This window comes from Petromyzon marinus, chromosome 61 (assembly GCF_048934315.1).
Source record: "Petromyzon marinus isolate PM22_M1 ecotype Great Lakes invasive population chromosome 61, UKy_Petmar_22M1.pri1.0, whole genome shotgun sequence".
In the NCBI taxonomy this organism is placed as follows: Eukaryota; Metazoa; Chordata; class Hyperoartia; order Petromyzontiformes; family Petromyzontidae; genus Petromyzon; species Petromyzon marinus.
This window is the reverse complement of record NC_133727.1, coordinates 6,858,627-6,885,009: the sequence shown is the minus strand read 5'-3', so window position 1 is coordinate 6,885,009 and position 26,383 is coordinate 6,858,627. Positions and strand designations below refer to the sequence as shown.

The 26,383-nt window shown below is 50.4% G+C and overlaps 1 protein-coding gene across 1 annotated transcript; it reads right to left on the bottom strand.

Moving 5' to 3' along the window:
- Positions 1-1,329: 1,329 nt before the first annotated feature.
- LOC116955793 (phosphoglycerate kinase) lies at positions 1,330-25,942 on the bottom strand. Its single transcript, XM_032977123.2, has 11 exons — positions 25,654-25,942; positions 16,100-16,150; positions 14,195-14,350; positions 13,335-13,479; positions 9,075-9,178; positions 8,146-8,265; positions 7,696-7,810; positions 6,528-6,707; positions 5,707-5,884; positions 3,821-3,919; positions 1,330-2,033 (listed from the first exon to the last, which is right to left on the bottom strand). The coding sequence occupies exons 1-11, from the start codon at positions 25,713-25,715 to the stop codon at positions 1,993-1,995; spliced, it is 1,251 nt and encodes a 416-aa protein (XP_032833014.1). The 5' UTR covers positions 25,716-25,942; the 3' UTR covers positions 1,330-1,992.
- Positions 25,943-26,383: the final 441 nt, after the last annotated feature.

The window sequence follows — 26,383 nt, the reverse complement described above, 5'->3', positions numbered from 1 at the left end:
TGTCGCTGCACCATTACTCAACATCCACCCATAACCCAGCCTGGTGACACAGCTATCGTCTGGGGGCTCTGGAGACATCTTACCAAGGCCCACCGAAATATGTACTGTAGCTCTTTTCAGAAGTGACCTGGGCCGCAAATAATAACTCAACAAAGTGGCTTACCACGTGGAAATTTATAGCAGCCAAATACTCTTTAAACGCACGTTGGTAAATGTGAAGGGAACAACCAGAGGACCTGGATAAAAATCCACATGATCACGGGGAGAACATGCAAACTCCAAATACACAGGCGTCAGGGATGGGATGGAACCCACGACCTCCTGTACACCAGGCAAGGCAGTTAACAGACATCGAGTCCCGTATGTCTGTTACAACTTTGACAAAAAGTCACCGTTTCAGTCGTCTTCCCCGATTAAACATATTTGACAATGCCAGGGCTGAGCCTGGTTCGTATTTGAATGCGAGACTGCATGGCAATCGCGAGACTGTGTACGGTTGGGGCCGGCTGCGTGATGGCAGTACAAGTGTAGCGGCATCGTTGAGCGCTGTACGCGATCGCCACTGCTTACAGCCCGTAACAACGGCCTCGAGTCAACAGGGAGCAGAAGGGAGTCTAAGGGTGATGAGTCAGGCCGTTGGGCTAAGGAAACCCTAAGGCAGCTCGGGACCACAGGTACAAACCCCCAGGAAGGGGGGGCTGGGGGATAACGTCACTCCCCAGGCCCTTCCAGACGGTTCCAGAAGGGGGGAGTGGCCAGGGGCGGAGTGAGCCAGGATCCGGTACAAAAGACGGTCCCCCTGAACGGGTCCGGCGGCCGTCGTTCACCTGAAGACGCAAGAGCCACTGTAAAGCTGCCACTTTGAAGACTCGAAGCGAAGAGCCCAAAGGGCTGAACCCGAAGCCCTGGCTAGGGTCGGGACCAAAAGCTTAACCAGTGAAGAGGCTAGAGCATAGACGGTGTCGGGTAGGCTAGCCGGAGGAATATCTCCCGAAGCATCGGGTGGAAGGGGCCCTACCCATTTGTGCTATTGTTACGTTATAATAATCGTGCTGACCCCAGAAGAGAGAAGTTTCCGCAAGTTTTATACCCACTACACAAGCAATGGATTTCGCATTGTCCCTGCACAATGCTAAGAATTATGTTACCGGATTGACAATTCTCTGGAGGGGAACAATAAAAAAACGATATTGTAATACAGGGGTTAAAACATTAAACCAACTAATGTATTATAACCTGGCGCTTTCTATTTGTGTTGTAAATGTGGAGTTGAACTTTCTCAACAAAGCATTCGATCAACAAACCTATCAAATGATTACGTAGGTATACTGCACTGCACATCACACTTTATTCGTACAACATGACAACACGAGAAACAAACGTTCCCAATTCAAGCAAGGGTGATTGTGTGATTTAAATGGGCAGAGCGATGTCACACGCCACGTACAACTCTGATTGGTGACGCCAAACCACGTGTACACTACTGCAGCTCAAGCAAGATACATCCCATCTTTTGCACAAGGATCAGTCAGTGTGCGCACCACAGCAGAGACATTAGGTCAAAGTATTGAATGCATCCGAGCGGAATATTTTTTTTTTTCAATACACGGTCACAGCGTTTTGCCCAGGATGCGGCGTGAATTGACCGCATTCTAATTGGCGACGTGCTCGGACGAACCATAATACGACAATGTCAGACCACGAAATATACTGAAATGCGAGGAACGTTGCGCAAGATGACTGGTGGCACCGACAGCGGGATAACGTTGGCTACGAGGCCTCCGCTATTGTACGCAACTAAAAGCACAGCAAGCAAAAACCTCACGTCAAAATGCCAAGCGTCGCGTTGTTAATGGAATAAACGCCTCGACACATTTGCACCGCTGAAAAGAAAGCGCGTGTGGTCCGAGGCGGGCGAGTGACAAGACGACATCGTTGCTCGGCATGTTGGATGGGACGAAGCGCATCGCAAGCATCTTTTGAGATCCCTTTTCAAGCAACACTTAGGGCAGCTACACCAGGAAGGACTTTACCTGTGGAAATACAGACAAGAGAGAAACAATGACACTCCGTATAGCCTTTGACAGACTGCTTGGGCAAGTGCTGTAAGCGAGCATCCTATGAAGGGCAGTATGGCACATTAAAGGGATGGGTGGTGTTGTATATGTAGGTTATGAAAATTTTGATGAAAATAATACAAATTAAATGAAATTTTCACGACCTACATCTGTTGTTCGCTGAGAGTCTGGTGTGTGTTTTTCATTCATTATTTCGGTTACTATTAAAAAAAATATATCTCGGCAAATATTGATATTCATTGTGGAAAAAGGGTCGTATACAACAGTGGCCAGCACCTTTGTCTTCCACGATGCTGATGTTTACACAGAGCACTGGGAACTCATTAAAGGCTCAGTAGACCTAGGGGGAGGCCCAGGACTGGTTCAAATATTCGCCACTGTCATTGGTCGTGAGCAGGAATAGAACTCGGGTTTTACTGGGTGCATAGCGCAGCACGCTAACCACTAACACTGCCACTCCCCTGTTGAAAAAACCCCACAGAAATGCAAGTTATGAAGCTTCATAGTTTCACGGTTAACAATGTTTAAATATCTTCGATCAAATGTCAAAGTTAACGACTTGGAATAATTCAAATGATCATAAAAGGACTCGTCTGAAGAACAGCCACTGCCCAAAAGAAGAAATTGTATGAGACCGATTTTTTTTCTCTCTCTCTCTCGGAATGACTATCTTTAGCCATGTAATCCATACAATTGGGATCCATGCCGGAGCTAAAATCAGTGGAGGTGGAGATGGTCGAGTTACGACGAACAGGGCACTCACTGCCAAAAGCAGCGTTTGCTGAAACAAGCATTTCTCTTGTTGGCCTGGGCCCACCAGGAATGGAAAAAAAAACCTGCATACTCAAGACTTCGGTATTTCCACAACTGTCTACCAGGGCTCAATGAACAAACGAAGCCAACCAAAACTCCCCCCCCCCTCCCCACATCCTCCATCACCTCCACATCCTTGCTGCCTCACATCAAATAAGACAACCCATGTCTACTTCCCCTGCCCACTCTTCAATGACGACGACGACGACGACTCAAAGGCAATCTCCACCACGCCCCCTATGCCACAACCGCTCCACCGAACCTCAACAACCTCCATCACTGTACGGTATCCTCCCCGGGCAGCGTAAGTCAACCCCTGTTCACTTCACCCAGCTAAATGTCCGCTCAATCAATTTTGAGCCACTTCTCGCCCACTACAATCAGCAAGAAGGGCGCCTTTTGGCAATCCTCTGCCTGTGACGCACAATGAGCTCCCGTGCAGCCGTTCCTCCTGGCTACCGCCTTAGAGCGTGCCCGTGCCTATTCAGCGGTGGCGGAATTGCGCCACCTTTATTCAAGGCCTTAAATTCTCCATCGCAAATGTGCCAACTCGCACACCTCTTTTGAGCAGCTCTCCCATCACTGAACCCCACATCCAAGGCCAAACTCGCTACAGTCTATCGTCTGTCGCCGCTTCTAGCCTTCCTCGATCCCGAGGGCTGGTTGCAACGAGGACTCTCCGACGCCAGAGGGCTCCGTTTTCTGGCCGTTCTTGCGAGGAGCTGTCCCACGCCCGAGCCCTGCCCAGGCAACAACAGCGACATCGAGCCCGAGTTCTTCTGGGTCCTGTCTCGCCATCGTTTCTCTTGGGACCGAGCCTCGAATGACCATCTTTGTCCATTGTCTACTCAAGCCAAACCCAAACTTTGTCTGACTTTCCTCATCTCGCATTGACCTTGGGTCCTCTCCTCTCCACTCGTCAAGCTCACCTTCCAGCAGCTCCAAGCTTGCACCTCCACCGGTGCTGACATGGCTGACCTTATCCTCCGTGTCCCACTTGGCACAGCACGTGGCCGTGTCACCCCCACCTGCCCAGCAACACGGGTAACGGCAGAGCAGGTGAGCACGAGGGGGATAGGCGGGCGCGAGGGGACAGGCAGACGCAGGGGGACAAGCGGGCACGGGAGGATAGGTGGGCACGGGAGGATAGGTGGGCGCGAGGGGCAGCGGGGTGCTGCTCTATACAACCGTGAGGCTACATTGGAAATGTCTTATCGATGACACCACAAATAGTTTATTTTAATTGTGTATTAAACAGGTGAGAAACAAAATCAACTTGAAATGTGCGTCGCTTGAGGAAGCCAGATAAAACATTCACTTGACTTGATGTGTTAAAACTATTTTATTTTACCAGGTAAGGCCTACTGAGCTGTATAGCTCTTTCCGAAGCGACCTGGCAACTAATGACGTCTCAACTCAGTGGCCCGTCATGTGGCAATGGTATTGCAGCCAAATACTTAAAATGCGCGATTATTCTAAATATAGAGGGGAAAAAACAAGAGGACCCGGAGAAAAAGCCACACGGCCACGGGGAGAGACATGCAAACTATAAATATACAGCAGGCGTCAGGATCAGGATTGAACCCACGACCTCCTGCGTATCGGGCGAGGTATTTAACATCTCGCCGCGTCAATGCAGGCGAGGTTAATGCGCAGGACTTGGGGTATTCAGATGCTAGCCAAAGGGGCAAGTCTAGGGGCAAGTCTAGTGGCAGGTCGGCAGTCACTGCATAGCTCCAGTGGGATTCCACTGGGGATCGACACACTTTTAAATCACCTAGATTGGCGACTAACTTCTTCAGAACCGATTGTTGTGTTTAGTTTGTTGTCCTTCCCCCGCGCCTCCGATTAGCACGGTCGGCTACGGACGGTAGAGAAAGAAGTTCAACGTGCGTGCATACGACAGTCGAAGCAGACGTGTGCGAGAGGATGACCACTCTCAGGAGCAGAAGCGATGACGCTACTCCCCAAGTGTGTGCTCGAAGTGGATTGTGGCATCGATCATATGGCAATGCATACGAAGGCCTGCAGCGGACAGACCGTGGAGGATGATCATCACGGTTAACAGTTACCCAGTGGCATTGCACGAGTTCCACATTTACACGATAAATTTCCGGATGAAATGAGAGCAGCCTGTGTTCGAGTTACGAGTAGGTGCATCAACGAAAACAACAAGTCCATTATTTAAAACTTGATTTGAAGCTTTCGTGACTGCAGGAATAACTCTTTGGTTCTTTCGGTAAAGTCACGTAGAAATAAAATAAAATAAATAGAATACGACGTTTCGATTGCAACACAAGCAACCGTCATCAGGTGTGAATGAATGCAAGCTCGGAGAGAGACACAGAGAGAGAGAGAGAGACAAACACAGACACGGAGAGAGACACATACACAGAGAGAGACACATACACAGAGAGACACAGAGAGAGAGAGAGAGAGACACGCAGAGAGAGAGAGAGAGACGCAGAGAGAGACAAACACAGAGAGAAAGACGTACACAGAGAGAGAAAGACATGCACAGAGAGAGAGAGACACACAGAGAGAGAGAAAGACATACACAGAGAGAGACACAGAGAGAGAAAGAAAGACACATACACAGAGAGAGAGACACGCAGAGAGAGAGACACAGAGAGAGACACACATGGGGGAGAGACACAGAGACACACACGCAGAAAGAGACACGCACAGAGAAACACAGAGAAACAACAACTCTGTGACGAGGCATTAGATAGAGAGAGAGAAAGGGGGGGTTGGCATAGAAATTAGCATGTCAATGAGAGCGGCAGGGGGAGATACATTTTTATTTCCCACGCACCGATGATGGTGATGCAGCCAGACTTGGTGACCTCCACGACCTTGTCCATGACGGCTTTGGTGCCGCCCTCAAACTTGGCGAACTCGAACACGCCCACGGGCCCGTTCCACACGATCAGACGTGCTCGCCCTATCGCATCCTTGAACTTTGCCACGCTCTCTGGTCCGCAGTCTAGCCCCTGAATACAAAAAAAAACGACACCAATCGGTGACGCCGCCAACTTGCACAGCTGTCAAGCACGTTCAACACACACGGCAGGATTGTTCACGAATTTGTCCAAAGGGGCTCCCCCCACTCCCCCCCCCCCCAGCTTCGAAGCCAAAAAGCTTAGCAGAGTTTCAAGCGACTTCATGGACACTGACAGCAAGCGTGACACGTACGTACAGAACGCATGCATCCATGATGAATGAATTATCCATCGAACGCGGTTTTTTTTTACGTGGTTGCTCAGGGCGGCTCAGAGGTCAGAGCACTGAGCCCAGCACTGCTGAGATCCTCTGCGTTCAAAATGGTTTCGGCCACTGCTCTGCGATCGAACCCGGGAATCCTCAAGTGTCGAGAGTTTAGCCCGCCGCTCACCAATCATTGCATAGGCTAAAAAAAAAACACTCCCAAGACATTAACTTCGGATATTTTTTTTTTAAAGTTTTTTTTAACAAAATCCCTGCGCTCTGCCAATTCCGCGACATCCGTTTAGACCAAGCGACGATCCGGCGTCGCATCGGAATCAGATTATTTCATTCATGCTGGAGGAGTTCGATGAGCTGCGACACTCGCTTTCACGGACTGTGGCGCAGGCTCGCGACGGACCGTGGGCGTACCATCCACCCCGCGGGGATGCCGCTCTTCAGCGTGGCGGTGCCCGTGGCGGCGTTCTCGTCAAACTTGTCCGCCGTGATGAAGTCGGTGGGCAGGGTGATGGTCACCTTGTTCTTCTCCGCCTTGGCCATGAGGTCGCGCACTATGCCCGCTCCCTCCTCGTCGAAAAGCGACCCGCCAATCTGGTGCAAGCACGCGGGGGGGGGGGGGGGGGGGGGGGGGGGTGTGCAGAGTCACACGGGCACGAGAGCCGGAAGCTCTCCCACTCAGGGACGGCTCTCGTCCCGCACGAAGTCTCAACGCGGAGAGGCAGGGGACCTGGCACGAAGCACGCCCTGGCAAACGCCTTCGATTAGCGCGGTTGGCTACGTGCGGTTGGCTACGTACGGTGCGAAAGAAGTTCCAACGATATCTCTTTCATTCACAACATTGCAAATGCAGATGGCGCCCCGTTTAAGAACATGTGCCAACCCTCGATCAAGTGACAATCTAAAAACCGATTTTACAATCCGCAACCAATCGTTGTGAATTGTAGAATTGTAGGAAAACAAATCAAACCGTATGTCAAGTTGATTAATCAAATAAATGCATCGGTCATTCATACATTCTGTGCGTACTATAAACTTACGCCACGGGGCGTGTCACAGCTTGAGACTCGATACATGAACATAGCCCTCCATCCTCACCACTCCTTCCTTACCACTCCGTTGTTACACCGCGGATAACGTCAACCAAGGTGACCTGGATATATATATAGCTGGACCCTCAATCTCATTTTCTCCGGGTACTCCGGTTTCCTCACACGCATATAAACGCTCACTATTCGGCCGAAAACATCTTAATATATGGAGGACCGCAGAGCTTGGGTGCAAATGCTGGTGCCGTCTCACTGCCTGGCCCGCTGCCTTCCCGCTCGTGCGCGGTGGCTCCCCTTGCCTCCGAGTCGTTCGTTCCCATTTTTTTACAACTCCTTTTTGTGCTTAGTGATCCCTCCCCGCACCTCCGATGAGCACGGTTGGCTACGTACGGCGTGAAAGAAGTTCAACATGCGTACACACGCACCCTCTCTTCAAGGGCGAGCAGAAATTTGCGCCAGGAGGCGGCACGCAACAAGTCTAAATGATTGGCATTAATCCTTTGTTGGAGAAAGACGTCCGAGTGCACACACACCTCCATGTTGTGCAGGACTTTGAGGAAGGTGTAGGCCATGCCGCCGCCCACGATCATCTCGTCCACCTTGTCCAGCAGGTTGTTGATCAGCTGAATCTTGTCCTTCACCTTGGCCCTGCTCAGGCCACGCAACAGATGCATCACAAACGTTACTCTCCCCCATCAAAACTCTTCGCATTTGCCGGTTTAAACACGAGGGGGGGGGGCACAATAAATAGAGAAGCGAATAGACAAGCATGTGCACAGCTCCGAACTACGGTTTCACAACTGCACGGAAAATGTTGAGGGGCCCTAAGATTGGACGCACCAATTAAGCGACGCTTTAGTTTGCACGGAGCGCGTTAAATCGATCGTTCGCATCTGCGCGCCGCTCCTCGAAAGGTTATCGTTCACCGTCGTTGACCACACAATTCGCATCGCTCAAATCGACGGCCGGGTCTGGCTCATTACCCTCCGAGAATGGCCAAGAACGGTCTCTCGGGCTTCTCCAGAGCCTTGGCAAAGTAGTCGAGCTCCTTCTTCATCAGGAACCCGGCCGCCTTGATGGGCAAGTCGCAGCCGACCATGGAGCTGGGGGAGAGAAAACACGAGCGGACCACGATTTGCAAAACTCGCCCGAGAGGCTCTCTCCCCCGCGTTTTGTCCACGACCGCGCGGAAAACGAGAAAAGTGGGGGGGGAAAAAAAATCACTTTCGGTTGTCGTCTTTCTTGTTTTAAACTACGCACAATATCGATGTTGAGACGTCGAGCAGAAGTCGAGGCAAAAGATTACAGCGGAAGGGCAATTTGGTGGCGAGATGTCAACCACCTCGCCTGGTGCTTCAAATAAGAGTGAAAATTATGTTCATAACGCACATGCTGTCAGAAAATTGTGACGTAATATAATAATTGGGGCAGTCCGTTAACTCCAAAACATAATTTACCACGCACCAAGTTGATGGGTGAAAGCTATAGTTTTACTTTGTTAATGCGATCCAATGCGTTAAAACTATTCTTTCGATCTTTGTTGTTATTTTATAGTCCGTCAGAAAATGAAATAATTAGACAACTCAAATAAGCAACTATAATCACAAGATGATATTTTGCATAACTGATGATACGACTATCGTAGATCTTGAATCGTACGATGTATCTCAGCACGGCATCATCCCTGGTTTCAGTCAATCGAGCGATAATTATTTTTACACGGCTGCCTATTGCAATAAGGTCGCCATCACCGTTTCCTAAAGAGGTGCATCGCGGTCCTGCGTCTTAAGATGACCGTCAAAATAAATTTGAGCATCAGCAGCAGTGATGCACAACCGCGGGCTGGTTTCGTCCTCGGGGTCGGACTGACTCATCAGCACGTTACAGTGTCGACAATTGGTCTCGGGCGCACCTGTGCGCGCGATGGGCGGTGCCGAACGCGTCGTTCACGTAGATGTCTCCCAGCTTGGAGAGCGACGCTCGGAACGCCGCAACGGCGGCCGCGTCCGCTTTGATCTGCGAGCGCGGGAGGGGAAACAAGGCGCTGCTAACGTGGTGGTGGTGGTCTTCACGCATTTTGAGAGGGGGGTGGGGGTGGGCACTTTTGCCGAGAAGACATCTCAGTGCGAGGGCCGTCACACATTTGAATTGAAACCTTTGGGTTAGACAGCACGATGATGATGGTGGGGTGTTTTCACATTTGTGTATTGTCAGGGGCCTTACAATGAAGAACACTGTTCTAACACAGCACCCACCACAGACCCTCCACCCACACACTCACATCCAAGGGGCTCCCTCCCCCCCTTCTCTCATGCACTTCATAACCATCATCACCCGTCCGCCATCAGCCATCACAGTGCACGCCTTAGACCAGGTGTAAGGGTGGCTTCTATGCTGCATTATGAACGCGGAAAACTGAGTTCGATTCCCTGCCTATAGCGAACGAGAGTCACGAATGATATGTACAACTTATAATCATAATTACATTTTATACAGCGTCGTTCATGCAAAACTGCATCTCACAACCCTGCATAAGACAACAGCAAGAACATTTAACATTTTTATTCCCCCTCGTAAAAAAACCCACTGTACACCCAAACCAAGGTCATCTAAATTAAGGGCCATAGTTGTCCTTCCCCTGCACCTCTAATTATCACGGTTGGCTACGTACTGTGCGAAAGAAGGTCCAACATACAAACGTACACAAAAGCTGAACCACGATTACAGGGACGACTGCCGTATTTTGGGGGGGGGGGGGGGAAGGGGCGTCTCTTCCTCTGTACGCAACAGCCGGTAGCTTCTTCACTTGCACGAAGGCTTAACGGTGATGGAGCGTACCAGGTTCAGTTCAAGTGATGTGTTCGGTCGATCAATCGATCTTTATTTTACGAGCCAATATCGCCCTCCATACAGTGGGCATTGGTGCACACTAGAGCGGAACGGGAACGGTCACAGCGGGGCAAACGGAGCAACAGGGGTGAAGACAGAAACCCGTCACGACCTCAGCGGCTAATAACCGACTGAGCAAAGTAGATTGCATCCGCGCGCAAAATGAAGTGCTGCCCCCGGGCGTAACGAATAGCACGAGAAAAATAAGCGGTAAATAAAATAAATAGTTCGTTTTTTTACGGGGAGGCGAGTCTGAACAGATGCGTCTTGCGCAGACCACGGAACTGAGAGACACTCGGCTCGTTTGTGACGTCCGGTGGCAGGGCGTTCCAGGTCATTTTTTTTTCTGCCCGCACGTGACTTTTCTCAGCAAAGCCAGGGCAACAGCCCCTCGTGCTGCCGGCTCTGTGACATCACGGACCATGCCGATGATGGCTGCAACCCAGCGCGCTTGGTACGCGACAGAACCGCACCGGCGGCAGCGCTGGGAACGTTATTTGCCACGCATCGATCGCGGCAAATAACGGCACACAGCTTAAAGGACGCGACCTGGGCTTGGCTGTCTTCACTCCAACGCTGTCCTCTGGACAGTCCGGTCCCTTCACCTGATGAAGGCCGCTTGTGTTGTGGCCGAAACGTCGTGATTTTTGTGATATTATTTTATTTTTACCTACGTGACTTTACCGAATAGAACCAAAGAGTATGGAGCCTTGCAGTCACGAAAGCTTCAAATCTAGAATTAAATGTGACCTCGCCGCTACGCCGATTCACACCGCGGCCCTCGGCAATGCCGTCTCAGCGCTCTGCCCATCCACCATCAGGATCTCAGTGACGTCCCTCTACGCAAGCCCTCTTGGATCCACGCGCGTAACGATGATGGACGTTCGGAAAGCCGAATGGACTTCACGAGGAGTCACAAACAGCTCGTGAAAGACCCGACGCAGAAGATGTTCCAAAAGCTCATGGGCTACAACCTCTAAACAGCATCCACTGCACAAACCATGGCAACAGACGCGGATGCTTGATGCACAAACGGAAAAAAATGTTTAACTCGAAAGCAGTGTGCGGCGACTGCGGTCACCCCACCCAGGACAAACCATTTCAACGCATAACACAGAAGCAACGGCCAATACGCAAACACGGAGGAGGAGGCATCCGTGCGATGCACCTCTCCACTGGTATGACCGCCTCGTCAGAAAGCAACATCAGCCACAAGAAGAAGAAGCAGCAGAAGAAGAAGCAGAAAAAGAAGCATTAAAAAGCTGCCAGCCTAGCCCATCATCTGAGCGCGTTGTTGTTGTTGTTGTATATTTTGTGTTGTGAAAAAATCAATTAATGAAAAATGTAAAACATGGAAATGTATTAAATCAAGCAAATGCATGAAATTAAGAAAGTATGCAAATTAGGCGAAAATAATAAAAATGATTAAACGTGTGTGTGTGTGTTTCATGTTAATTGAGTGTAAGTGAAATATGATCAATCGTATGTGCGATTAAATGCGTGATTCAAAGTATTACGTGGAAATGTATGTCTATGATCAATGTGTGTGCATAGGAGTGTAGTGTCATCAGGTTCTTCTTACTTCTGCTCGAGGCTTGTGTGCGTGTGGGCGGGTGGCGTGCGTTAGCACGCGCACACTCGCAGTCGGAGGCGAGTTCCTATTAACCTTTGTTCCCCGTCTGTAACGCCAAGGGTCCGCGCTTCTTATTCTCAAGTTATGATTTGATATCCTGAGGTTGAAGATGTGGCTAAGCTTGGAACTCTGCTGCTGAACCTATAAACCCCGGCCAGCTTGTAATGATCAATCGCCCTTGGGTGGATTTCGCTGTCTGGTGGAGGGCCCGTGTGTGTGCGTTTCCTTTATTCCAAGTATTGTTTCCTGTATTTCTGCCTCCTCTTGAAGTCAATTTCGGGGTTACTCCAGGAATCTCATCAGCTCCCATTGGGATTGCAGCTGTTTTTTTTTAAATTATATTTCACGACTTCCAAAGCCAGCTTGTGAGTAATTAACCTCCAGATGTCTTTTGTGTGGGCTAGGCGGGGGGGGGGATTCACCACGTGCAATGGCGGAGCCAGGATTTTCAGGTCGGGGGGGGCAACCCCTCTAGCAATAAAAATGATAGTTGTTGTTAGTAAGTAAGGACTTGTCCCTTGCTTTTTATTCGGCGCGTGTGTGATCGATGGCACAGCCATCGATCAAGGGTCGAATTGGAACCGCGTTGTGTGATCGGCATCGCGCTCGCTGAAGGTGTTTGCCTTCAGGGAAGTCGTGGACTGAATATGCAACTGCGCACAATTCTGAGTCACTTATAACCGCTTTGCCTTTACTTATTGCCAATTATGGACTCAGACTATTGTCCTACCTCATTGGACCTCCTTTACCAGTACCAAAATAAAATAGGGTTTTTCCCCTTTTTTCTAGCAAAAAAACTAAAACCTTTTTTTACGAGGATTCATGTCTGCATTAACCACAAGACTTGCAGTCAAAATGCAAAAAATAACACTCTTATAAATATATGCACTGTCCTTGAAACTGATTGGTCCACACCAGAGACAGCTTTCTTTAGAGCCTGGTCTCAATTGGAGGTCTAATGATGTAGATGCTCACCCCGAGCCCTCATTACTTTGATAGTGCATTGTCTTTGAGCTGTGTGACGCCTTTTGGCGTCATCTGGTCTAGTAACAATTGTGACCGGGCTCTAAAGAAAGCCGTCTCTGGTGTGGACCAATCAGTTTCAAGGACAATGCATATACTATCATAGTGTGTTATTTTTTGCATTTTGACAGCAATTATTGTGGTTAATGCAGACATGAATCCTCATAAAAAAAGATTTCGGTTTTGTTGCCAGAAAAAAGGGGAAAAAACCCTATTATTGTCCTATCAACTCAGAGTCTCTGGCATGTAATAATATGCTACACAGTGGCAGTGGGGGTCGCAAAATGCCGATTTATTACTAATAAACCCCAATGATCCGATCGAAATTAGGGATTTCCATCGGATCATTGGGGGGGGGCACGTGCCACCCCACCCCCCCCCAACTGGCTCCGCCAGTGACCACGTGTCTGTGCCGCAGCGCTAAATGCAGATCTAAAAAAAGAAATAACATTAAAAACAGGCAGAATCACTCTTAACATACGTTTTTAGAAAAGGCATATATACAACAACACAAACCACAGAGCTACACCGACACGCATGGCTCACTGAGCAAGGCCAGAGAGGGTGGACAGGCTCGTGGTGCTAATGGGCTCGTGGCGCAGACCGCTGGTAAGGGAGCCCGCGCACCTTGTTCCCTGCGGCGTCCTTGCCTTTGCCCTCCTCCTCCACGTGGAAGCGCAGGTTCTCCAGCAGCAGGACGGAGCCGGTGGCCGGGTTGGCGCACGCCGCCTCCACCTCGGGCCCCACGCAGTCCGACAGGAACTGCACGTCCCTGCGTTCCGTCGCGGACAGGCACGGCACCGGCCGCGTAACTCTCACTCGATCGCAAACGCACACAGAGTCGCGGTCGCAGCCTTAGCTACGGTCTGCTGCCCGGCGATGCACTGCCGCCCCGTCTAATCACAGCGATTGAACATTCCCTCCGTGATCACTCTTTAATTCTACGTGAACTCTCCCTCTAAATTTACCTCCGCTCCCTGGTTCACCCAAACCGTCCCACGGTAAAAAAAAAAATCCACTGGTGACGAATTCGAAAGACAACTTAAGTAATTCAGCTGAGGAACTTCAAGGAAGGCCCAGAACCGATTCAGATAATTGTCACTGGTGTTGGCCGTTGCACTACCGCTCCCCACAAATAAAGAAACAAAGATACAGATCCCCCGTGTAGCCTTAACAGACTGTTGGGGAAAGTGCTGTTAGCGAGCACCTATGAAGGCCGGCACGGCACACGAGCGGATGGGTGGCCAGCACCACGCCCGACCATCTTTGTCTTCCCAGTGGTGATGTTTACACACCGCACCAGGTACTCATTTGAGGCCGAGTTGACCTCGGGGAGGCCCAGGACCAGTTCAGGAAATCGTCATTGATGTCGGCCGTGAGCGGGAATCGAATTCGGGTCGCTAGGTTTCACACTAACCGCTACACCACCGGTCCCTACAAAACAAACACACACACACATGCGCACACACACACACACAGAACCCCACCTTCCCAGCAGCTTCTTCAGCTCGGGCTGCACAGGTCCCAGCGAGTATTTGTCGGGCATGGGGACCCCGTCGGGGCGGCCAAGGTGGCTCATGAGAACCACCGACTTGGCCCCATGATCCAAGCAGTGCTGGATGCTCGGCACGGCCGCCTTAATCCTGGGCGGAGAGAGATCCCAGTCAAAACACGTGGCGGTGTCACGGCCGTGACTACGGTGTTAGTTTTCTCGGTGTGCCCACACACGAGTGAAACCGAAACCTCCGGCACGGATACACGGAGAGGCCACTGGAGCTGTGCGCTTTTTAAATCTCGATTGGAAACAAAATTCTTTCGAACTGCTTTTAGTGTTTAGTTTGTTGTCCTTCGCCCGCACCCCCGATTAGCACGGTTGGCGACGTATGGTGCGGAAGAAGTTCAACGTACACAACTGGGAATAGAAAAAGAATTAATTTTATTTCAGTTTGAAAATACCTATCTGGGGGGGGGGGGGGGGGGGCGGCGGAATCATATTCGAATTGGCCAATTTTCTAAAAACAATTACACCGCAAAGCACTACATTTTGGATTTAGAAACTGTTGCCACCCCCGCTACAGCAAAAACAACCTGCCAGGACCCTCCTGAAAAAAGCAGTCATCTGAGACTCGGCGAGGGTTCCCTGGGCGAACAAGCCGAGCAACGGCGGGAACATTGGCGGCGGAATGGCCTGGCTTTGCTCTCCCGTTCGGGGGTTTCTTTCCCGTCGCGCGGCATCAAATCGCCCCCACGCGTTAAGCGCCGCGGCAAAGAGCACAGCAGGTGTTTGACGCCGGGGTGAACCGTGCAACGACGTGTGACGGAAGGCGCGTGGGCACATTGCCGGGCGGTAGGTACGAGCGCGGCCTGCGAGAACCGGTCGCCTCTCGCTTAGCGAACAAATTATTTGGCGACGCGGCGCTGCCAGCGGTGGTGAACGAGCACAGGTAACGAAGACGGCAAACTCAAATCGCGCGACGAAGAAGGCCCATTGCCCGAAACGTTGCCCACTTCGTGTATTTTGCTTCCTTTCAAGGCCGCGCGCGCACAGCGTTACTATTGACGGACGTGTCGAGTTTTTGCTTCTCCGTCTTTTGCCATCCGGCCCGTAGGTGGCGACGTCCGTCGCTCGTTCGCGTCTCTCACGACCCATTCACAAGCCTCGATCATCGCAAAAGTGACCACGGACCAAAATCATCGCAGTTTACCAGTTACCGCGCCATATCGCAAGGGGTAGGTGGGGATTCAGTTTAACACGTAGTAGCAGGCTTTCGCGACCAATATTATTCGTAAAAAAGCGTTTTTGGGTTAGATAGCGTTATTTATAAATGTGTCGTAACCCTCCACCACCTGACACGGCCAATCAGCAAAAAAAGTGTCACGTTGACAAAAGACAAAATAGTTCACTACTTTAGCCCACCGGTGTGTTGAAGAGTGAATCCACAACATTTACAGTTTGAGTACGACGTTTCGCTGATAATTACATCCAGCATCATCGGGCAATTCGCCAGAATGGTGAAGCCCTCTCCACTTGCTCTCGGTCTTAAATAGAGCAGCAGGGTGATGTCATCACTTAACTCATTCAGGTGCAGTGATTTGAGGCAGAGGAGGGGGGGGGGCATTGTAATTATATAATCGATTGGTAATCAGTCAATGGTTATGATTAGTAATGAGTTGTAAATTAGCAATTAGTTGCGATGTGCGTTATTGTGATTATATGCTACGTTAGTAATCCGTTAATTAGTATGTGGGGATTCGAAGGAACGGCAAGCGGGGAGCTTTGTGTGCCGAGTGCGAGCGAGTGACGAACAGCCATTCGGAGACGGGAAATGAGCCGAGGGGTCACACGGTAGCTCCGATAGGACGGCAGCGCAGCTCTTCGTGGAAATAGTTACCTTTGGTTGTTGGTGATCTCCTTCCCCTTCATAGGAACATTGAAGTCCACCCTGCAAAAGCAGGCAAATGCCGTCAAATCACAACACGGCCGATCCGGCGTGGCGGTCCGTACCGGGCTAGGTCCTCAACATCCACACATTGTCCCCCACCCTCGGCCTGCAGTCCAGTGCTTAATGCAGTGGTTCTTTACTTTGGGGTGCAAGCACTCTCTGGGGGTGTGAGATGCCCTTTCTGGGGGTGCGAGACATGGCCAAGGGTTTTTTCGGAGGTAAATCATCGAAAATACAAATTACGCACGGGGCACGAACGTTTAATTTACTTTCTTGATTTGAAGCTTTCGTGACTGCAGGAATCCATACGCTTTGGTTCTTTCGGTAAAGTCACGTGGGTAGAAAATTAACATATCACGACGTTTCGATCGCAACACAAGCGACCGTCATCGGGCGAGGAGAAACACAGCAGGAGAACTGCTGACGCTCCCTGCTGTGTTAGTCTCACCCGATGACGATTGCTTGTGTTGCGATCGAAATGTCGTGATCTATTAATTTTCTACCCACGTGACTTTACCGAAAGAACCAAAGAGTAAGCATTTACTTTGTTTCATGAAACCTACGCATTTATTGACAGTATGTTTTTTTTTTACGATTGAAAACCAAAGGGGTGCAAGGCTACAGTAAAGGTTCAGAACCGCTGGCTTAACGCATTTAAGAGTCTCTCTGCTCAAAAGAGAGGGTGGGCGGGCAGCAGTCATCTCTGTTCATCTCTCTCTGGGGGGCAGCAGTCATCTCTGTCACGAGTGGTTGTTGTCGTTGTTGACTTGCATCCCACTGGGATTTTTGCACACAGCGTTGGCGTACGGTGCTTTTTCTGGAATATTTTGCTGTTTTTTCCTGGATTTTTCTGAGTGCACAAAGTCACTTCAAGATCTTCTTTGGTTCTTTCGGTAAAGTCACCACGTAGAATGAGAATAAAATAATACATTCATAAAATAAAATAGCGCAATAATATTCTCACGACGTTTCGGCCACAACACAAGCGGCCTTCATCAGGTGAAGGGACGAGACTGTCTGGAGGACAGCGCATTCCACGTGACTTTACCGAAAGAACCAAAGAAGATGAATCCTTGCAGTCACGAAAGCTTTAAATCGAAATTTCACTTCAAGATGTTTTCTTGTTCATGTTTTTGTTTTGTTTTTGCGGTTGCACCCGATTCAAGAGCCGAATGGCTCACAGGGCTATAACCAAAATAAATGAAACTGAAGCTGTTGCCAGTGTCTGAGCCACAGGTGGAAAGTGCCACATTCCCAGGTCGGTCTCCATGAACGACAATGCTCCAGTCCACACACACGGCGGACGTCCCAGCCAAGCCCAGAAGAGATATCGATGATAATCACTATGGTTTCATGAATTCTGCTCGCCGCAGAAAGACTCAACCCAGAAACCCCTGCTCCGTGTGCCGAATTATAGCGGGCAGCATTTAATGGAAAATAAGAAAAACGCTTCTTGTGCTGCCAGAAGTGAATCATTCGACTGATTCTGCTAAATCTACTATGCGTTGGAGCAAATGAATCATGAAATGTTGAGTCATAGAGAGGTGATACTTTCCAATATCGGCCACACTTTTTAAGCAAATAAGGTCACGGGTTCGATCCCAACCTAGACGCCTGTATATTTGGAGTTTGCGCGTCTCTCTCTCTCTCCCCGTGGTCGCGTGGATTTTTCTCCGCGTCCTCTGGCGGTTTTTCCCTCCACATTTGGAATCGACGGGCGTTCAAGAGCATTTGGTTGCTATCAAATTCCACACTTCGTTGAGTCACCAATCGTGTAGCTCAGTGGGCCTTACCTGGGAAAATACAAAATAATATTTCAGTTTTTAGTTTTCATTTTAGTTTTCATTATTTAGGAGTAATCAAGCTGTAGACTGCTCCACCCTTTCATGATACAGTAATGGTTTTGAGCCTTTTTGCCAATCCCCTGCTGGATTGCTGGCCATGCAGGCGCTGCAGGTTATTTGACAATACTTCGCCACGCCGGTAAGTACGGCTGTAAAGATGGGCAGCATAATACAGCACGACAATGGATGGTTGTTTCTGCACTGCCTTCTAGCTGACACCGCAGCCCCCTATGGCGGCCTGCAACACTTGTTTTATGTACGGTGGTGGCCGTCCGTCCAATCACCGTCCAGCCCTCCAGCCTGCCCAGTTTCCGCTGTCTGGCGCATTCTCGGCGATTTGGCCATCGGGGATACCTCGCAGAATCAGAAATGCATCATCCGAGTAGATGACCCATTGAGCTATTATGTACACAGCTCTTTTTTTAATCGTGACTCGGCCAGCAGGCAGGCACGGCATCAAGAGTTACACAGCAATTAATAGGCACGATATAAAATACAAAATAAAGTAAAGTCATTAAAACCAATTGATCTTACAAAATAATTATATACATTCGCATTCGTGTTATTTCGACCTCAATAATGTACGTTTAAAAGTGTAGAGAGATGGCAGTGGTGATCGCCAGAGAAGCGATCACCAGCTGGTTCTACAACTTTGGAGCAGCGACGACATCTAGGAATCTGATAAAAGTGCAGACCCTTTGGGTAAATTGGCTTATAAATGAATATCGCCCAATGACAATTTCTTTGCGCTTCCAGAGACATTAGCCCAGTCATGGAAAAAAGGTCGCAGTGATGCGACCTATCTGGGAGCATCCACTGAAAATAGTACCGTACTTTGCACCCACACTAAACCCACGTCTCCACGCGTGCTGTTGCCAAAACGGTTCCCCGCAAAGCAACGCGGTCAAATTCCTGCGAGGGCTCGAGTTACTAGAGTTGCAAGGCAGGGCTAGTAGGGAGGGCTTGGCCGGGAAGGGCAGGGCAGAGCTAGTTGGGCTGGCCAGGGCTCGGCAGGGCAGGGCTGGGCGGTCCCCCGAAATCCCCTGCGGTTTGAGGACGTGCACCGCTACACGCAGCTCCGGTGACCTTATTTATTCCAGTCATGCGAGCACAGCACAACGCAAGGGCAAGCGGTTCACACAAGGGGAACGAACCACCCTGCCACCTTGCTAACGTTGTCAAGTGATATCACGGAGAACTATGAAGTAGGTTCATTGAATTCGGTAATAAGGCCAAGCCTACGTTGGTCTGGACATATACGCACGTGGTGCAGCGGCAGCGGCAGCGCCCGGGTTTCTCACACCGCACTCTGAACCTGGCCACCTGAGTTTTGATTCCCAGCCATCTGAAATCAGTTCTGCCACCCCTTGACCTCCCCCCACCTTCAATGCTGACTGGCGAGGTGCAGCAGTCAAGCGACCACGATGACTGAAATGGCGTGGCAGAGGCCTTCTTTCCAGCAGTCGATTGACAGAGGTTGAATACTGTTTGTTATCAAAGGTCACTTGTTGCAGTATCGTTTATGGTCAGTCCTCCCATCGGCAAAGTGATGCATGTTTTATATGTGGTTGGCCTGCTCGAGGAGCCGTGCATAGCTGGTAATTTATGCCCGTGACTGACCGCGCGTGGGCCAGTGCACGCGAACGGTCGTCTTGGTTTGGTCTGGGACTGTTCTTCTTGCGACGTCGAAACGAGTCCACTCCCAGAACCGGCAGCCCGGAGCTCCCCACTCTCCACTGCTTTTACTCTACTCGGCGCGGCCTGGCTCCGCCCTAGCCGCGCCTCCCTTCTCGAACACACCGGAGGGTTCCAGGGGCCTCCCGATGAGGTCTTGCCCCAGTTCCTCCGCCCTGCCGGCACACACAGCCGCGTGTACGTTCGACGGCGTGTGCGCCGTCCGACGCAGTTGCCGCTGCTGGACAGCAGTCGGCGCTGTGCCACTGCGCGTGTACAGCCTTCCCTACTAGATGAGGGACTTATTTGCTCACCATACTTCACCACGTTGGCGAGTGTAAGTTGAAGGTGGGGGGACCATTGATATGATGAGCATCGAAGTACAGCACAGAACAATTTCATTTGCTACACCGTCCGTCCGATATCAAACCCAGTCATGCATGGCGACTGCCCATCCAAACGTGAAATCCAGGTTTAAAATCTGCCAAGCTTCCAAATTCTGTCGCATTCCTGGCGGCGGCCAGGGGGTCAGCAGCCTGCGGCTGCTTAACCGAGTGGCGTGCAGTGGCTCTTCAAAGGACTGCAGTGGCGGCTCTGGAAATTCGGAAATAAAAATGGCTATTTTGGTTTGCAATCCACGAGCGTGGAAGTCGTCCAGTTTACCAAGGGAGTCCAGTTTACCACGGGAGTCGAGTTCACCATGAAAGACCAGTTCACCATGGGAGTCCGGTTTACCAAGGATCAGGGGTCGGAAGCCTGAGAATCAGTAGCCGCACACGCGACTAATTGAGGACTGCTTCACGACGTTATTTGTGAAGGACCGCTGCCTCGTATTCACCACCATGCATTGCGGCTCTTTAAATGTTTGCGGTGTTTTCTTATTTTTACCGAATCCAAAACCAAAATGCCTCTCCTTGCCATTTTTGGTAGCCGACCCCCACCTGGCTACACGCCGATTCCATGCCGGTGCTGCAGACTGCGAAACATACTCGTGGGATGGATGTGGTTTTTCGCAAGCGGGATATGGGTGTCCAGGGGGTGTCCTGTCAAAGCCACCGGCTGTAGGAATGTTTTCAGGATGATTCATGAGCGAATCACTTTTGAAACGTGCCCAATCTCGTCAGATCTCGAACCCTGGGCAGAGTTGACGATCATGGACAGTGAGTGAATGGGCAGCCAACACCCCAGTGAAGCCGTGCCATAAGGGGCCGTCCATAAATGACGTCACGCGATTTTGGACGATTTTTGATCCCCCCCCCCCCCCCTCGTCACACGGTGTTACAAAAAGTCAGACCCCCCCCCTCAAATATGACGTCACAAAGCTCTGCCCCCCCCCAAAACCATATTTCCATTTTGAAAATAAAACATGCTTCAAATCGCTTTAAACTATTGTCATTGTAGTGCGTATTTAATGTGGCGCTGCACTCTGATGTTGTAGGAGAAACCATTTATTAAACAGTCTATTTAATTAAGTAGAACGTGTTGTGTCTATATTTATTTAAAGTTGCGCATTGTGACGTGACGTCACATTTCTCAACCCTCCCCCCCCATCGTCACAATTGTCTAACCCCCCCCACTAGGTGCATGACGTCATGTATGCACGGCCCCTAACTCACGTTGCACCAGGGTCAGGCATGCGGTCGGAACGAACGTTGACGCAACGTCGACTCGACGTTGGCCCAATGCTCCCCGCCTCTTACCGCGCAAAAAAAAAATCAATTGTTGTACTGCACTTCTATGCTCGCTCCCGCGTCTCATGCTGGGCGTCCTTGCCGGAGAGGTTGAGGCACGGCCCGTGAGGGCTCTCGTCCTGGGATTGTCCTCAACCAGCAGTGGACTGACGAGGTCTCTACATGCTGTGTGTGTGTGTATTTATTTATGTATTTGTTTTATAAATAGGCGCACGCGTGCGCCATGGGTGCAGAGAGGGCGGGGAAGTGAATAAACTGGCGCAGTGGCGGAGAGCTGCCATGTCGACTCATTCACTTGTTAATTCCTGCAACGGTGGGGCCCCCCACTTGTTAATTCGTGCAACGGTGGGGCCCCCCACTTGTTAATTCATCAAACGGTGGGGCCCCCCACTTGTTAATTCATGCAACGGTGGGGCCCCCCACTTGTTAATTCATGCAACGGTGGGGCCCCCCACTTGTTAATTCATGCAACGGTGGGGCCCCCCACTTGTTAATTCATGCAACGGTGGGGCCCGCCACTTGTTAATTCATGCAACGGTGGGGCCCCCCACTTGTTAATTCATCAAACGGTGGGGCCCCCCACTTGTTAATTCATCAAACGGTGGGGCCCCCCACTTGTTAATTCATCAAACGGTGGGGCCCCCCACTTGTTAATTCATGCAACGGTGGGGCCCCCCACTTGTTAATTCATTCAACGGTGGGGCCCACCACTTGTTCAGGCATCCAACGGTGGGCCCCCCACTTGTTAATTCATCAAACGGTGGGGCCCCCCACTTGTTAATTCATCAAACGGTGGGGCCCCCCACTTGTTAATTCATGCAACGGTGGGGCCCCCACTTGTTAATTCATCCAACCGTGGGGCCCCCCACTTGTCAATTCATGCAACGGTGGGCCCCCCACTTGTTAATTCATCAAACGGTGGGGCCCCCCACTCGTTAATTCATCAAACGGTGGGGCCCCCCACTTGTTAATTCATCAAACGGTGGGCCCCCCACTTGTTAATTCATCAAACGGTGGGGCCCCCCACTTGTTAATTCATGCAACGGTGGGGCCCCCCACTTGTTAATTCATTCAACGGTGGGGCCCGCCACTTGTTCAGGCATCCAACGGTGGGCCCCCCACTTGTTAATTCATCCAACGGTTGGGCCCCCCACTTGTTAATTCATGCAACGGTAGGGCCCCCCACTTGTTAATTCATTCAACGGTGGGGCCCGCCACTTGTTCAGGCATCCAACGGTGGGCCCCCCACTTGTTAATTCATCCAACGGTTGGGCCCCTCACTTGTTAATTCATCCAACGGTAGGGCCCCCCACTTGTTAATTCATTCAACGGTGGGGCCCGCCACTTGTTAATTCATCCAACCGTGGGGCCCCCCACTTGTTAATTCATCCAACGGTGGGGCCCCCCACTTGTTAATTCATCAAACGGTGGGGCCCCCTACTTGTTAATTCATCCAACGGTGGGGCCCCCCACTTGTTAATTTATCCAACGGTGGGGCCCCCCACTTGTTAATTCATCCAACGGTGGGGCCCCCCACTTGTTAATTCATGCAACGGTGGGGCCCCCCCACTTGTTAATTCATCAAACGGTGGGGCCCCCCACTTGTTAATTCATTCAACGGTGGGGCCCCCCACTTGTTAATTCATCAAACGGTGCCCCCCCCACTTGTTAATTCATCAAACGGTGGGGCCCCCCACTTTGTTAATTCATCCAACGTTGCCCCCCCCCCCCCCAACGTTTCATGTTCGTATGGGCTGCGCCTACCACGGAGCGAGTGCGCCGTCCACCAAATATGCAACGTTGACGCAACGTCCTGCCCAACGTTGACGCAACGTCCTGCCCAACGTCGCCCCAACGTTCGTTTCCGACGTTTCAGGTTTTTTTTTGCAGAGGGCCGCGCCAACACCACACACCCCCCCCACGCCGCGCGACTCCCTTCTCAAGTGAAGACAAGTCTACCCCCCACCCCCCTAATTATTATTCCTCCTCTTCTTTTAAGCACTAAACGCTTTCTTAAACACGACAACAACGACAACAACAACAAATCATCGCCATCAATGCGGAAGCGGGCGGACGGACCGAGCAGGAGGATTAAAAAAAAGTCAAATCACAAAACCCGCCCACGGCTGCTGAACCGCTAACCGGTTGAGAGAACCGGTAACCGCTTTCCGATAGCGGTGGTTGGTGGTGGTGGTTTAAGAGGTGTCGACCTCTTCGCTGACAGTCGCATTCCACTTGTTAAAATGTCACGTTTATTAATAGGATTATATTCGTGGCCTGAAACCCGACAACCGGTTTATAATGTCTCCTTTGGTTCTTTCGGTAAAGTCACCACCGCGTAGAATGAGAATAAAATAATAAATTGATGAAGTAACATAACGCGATAAAATTCTCACGACGTTTCGGCCACAGCAACAAGCGGCCTTAATCAGGTGAAGCGCTGTCCTCCAGACAGTCCAGTCCCTTCACCCGATTAAGGCCGCTCGCGTTGTGGCCGAAACGTCGTGAGAATTTTATCGCGTTATTTTATTTTATCGATTTATTATTTTATTCTCATTCTACGTGGTGGTGACTTTACCGAAAGAACCAAAGGAGATTAATCCTTGCAGTCACGAAAGCTTTAAATCGGTTTATAATATTTATATTTATTTATAGGTTTTTTTTGGGTAACACAAAAAAATGTTAGGCCAGCGTCGTAATTTAAAACACTTAAACCTTATTTATGGCTAAAAATCCATACACTTTGGTTATTTCGGTTAAAAAAAGTAACGTTGGGTAAAGAAAATACAAAAACATTAAATTAAATGTCGACGTTTCGGACACACCGCAAGCTTGGGATTTAAATTTTTTCACCTTACGTGACTTTACCCAAATAACCAAATAGTATTATGGGTCCTTGCAGTCACCGACACTTCAAAATCTAGAATGAGACTAAAAATTACTGCATCACGGACATTATGCACCAACGTTGGGCCCAACGTTCTGGCAACGTTGACGCAACGTTCGGGCGACGTTACCCGGCTCTCGCATGAAGACCGCGATGCAGCGAGTCACGTTAAGTCTGTCGATGGTCGACTACGCGGCAATGGACGAGGTGTACACACAGCACCACCATCATCATCATCGTGGTGCTGTGTGTACTAGACGAGGTGTACACACAGCACCACCATTATCGTGGTGGTGCTGTGTGTACTAGACGAGGTGTACACACAGCACCATCATCGTGGTGGTGCTGTGTGTACTAGACGAGGTGTACACATAGCACCACCATCATCGTGGTGGTGCTGTGTGTACGAGACGAGGTGTACACCACCACCACCATCGTGGTGCTGTGTATACTAGACGAGGTGTACACCACCACCATCGTGGTGGTGCTGTGTGTACTAGACGAGGTGTACACACAGCACCACCACCACCGTGGTGCTGTGTGTACTAGACGAGGTGTACACACAGCACCACCACTACCACCGTAGTGCTGTGTGTACGAGACGAGGTGTACGAAACGAGGTGTACACACAGCACCATCATCGTGGTGCTGTGTGTACGAGACGACACACGCAGACAGACACAGATAGACACACAGAGACAGACAGACACAGACAGACACAGAGATAGATACACACAGAGACACACACAGACACACAGACACCGACAGAGACAGACACAGAGATAGATACACACAGAGACACACACAGACAGACAGACAAACACAGAGAGACAGACAGACACACACAGACACACCACACAGACAGACACAAAGAGACACAGAGAGACACAGACAGAGATAGATACACACAGAGACAGACACAGAGACACACACAGACACAGAGATAGACACACACAGACAGACACACACAGACACAGAGACACAGACAGACACAGAGACACAGAGATAGATACACACAAACAGACACACACAGACACAGAGACACACACAGACACACACAGACACAGAGACACAGACAGACACAGACACACAGACAAACAAACACAGACAGAGACAGACACAGAGATCGATACACACAGGCAGACACAGAGACAGACACAAAGACACACACAGACAGACACACAAAGACAAACACAGAGATAGATACACACAGAGACACACAGACACAGAGACACACACAGACACAGACATAGATACACACAGACAGATACAGAGACACACAGACACACACAGACACACACAGACACAGAGACACACACAGAGACACACACAGACACAGAGACACAGACACACACAGACAGAGACACACAGAGACACACACAGAGACACAGAGTGAGAGACACTCACCGCATGAGGACGCGCTTCCCCTTCACGTCCACCTTATCGATGGTCACCTTGTTGAGAGACATCTCGAGTCGCGAATCCAATTCGTGAAGCCGCTCTGTGTCTCTGTGTCTTTGTGTCTCTGTGTGTCTCTGTGTCTCTGTGTCTTTGTCTCTGTCTCCCACTGCCTTGCGCGGTGTAGCCAGAGACGACGACGGTGGTGGTGGTGATGCTGCAGGATGAGGAGGAGGAGGAGAGTGACGATGATGATGGCGAGGAAGCGAGCGAGCGAGAGAGGAGGAGGGGAGGGAGATGTCCCGAGTCACCTTGAAGCCGGCGGGCCCCTCCCCCCGTGACGTCGGACTCCGCCCACCGAGAAAAATAAACACAAAAGGCAAAGACCTCTCGTGTAGCCTGCGACGAGCTCTCGGGGCAAGTGCTGTGAAGCGAGTTCGCAACTCGGGGCTGAACGATTACGGGAATCGATTTCAAATCGAAATCGCAAATTTTAAAGCAATACGATTAGCAAATCGCAAAAGGCTGCGATTTTTAAAAAAAAGTTCTATTACTTTCTTATTGGAATTGTTTATTTTTTTTTATATTTTTTTGACTAGCTTTAACTAACGCCCGGGACTTGGATTCACCACGCCCGGCCGCCTTTGTCTCCCCAGTGGCGATGTTCACACACACCGCACCAGTTACTCGTTTTGAGGCTGAGTCGACCTAGGGGAGGGCCCCAGGACCGGTTGAAATA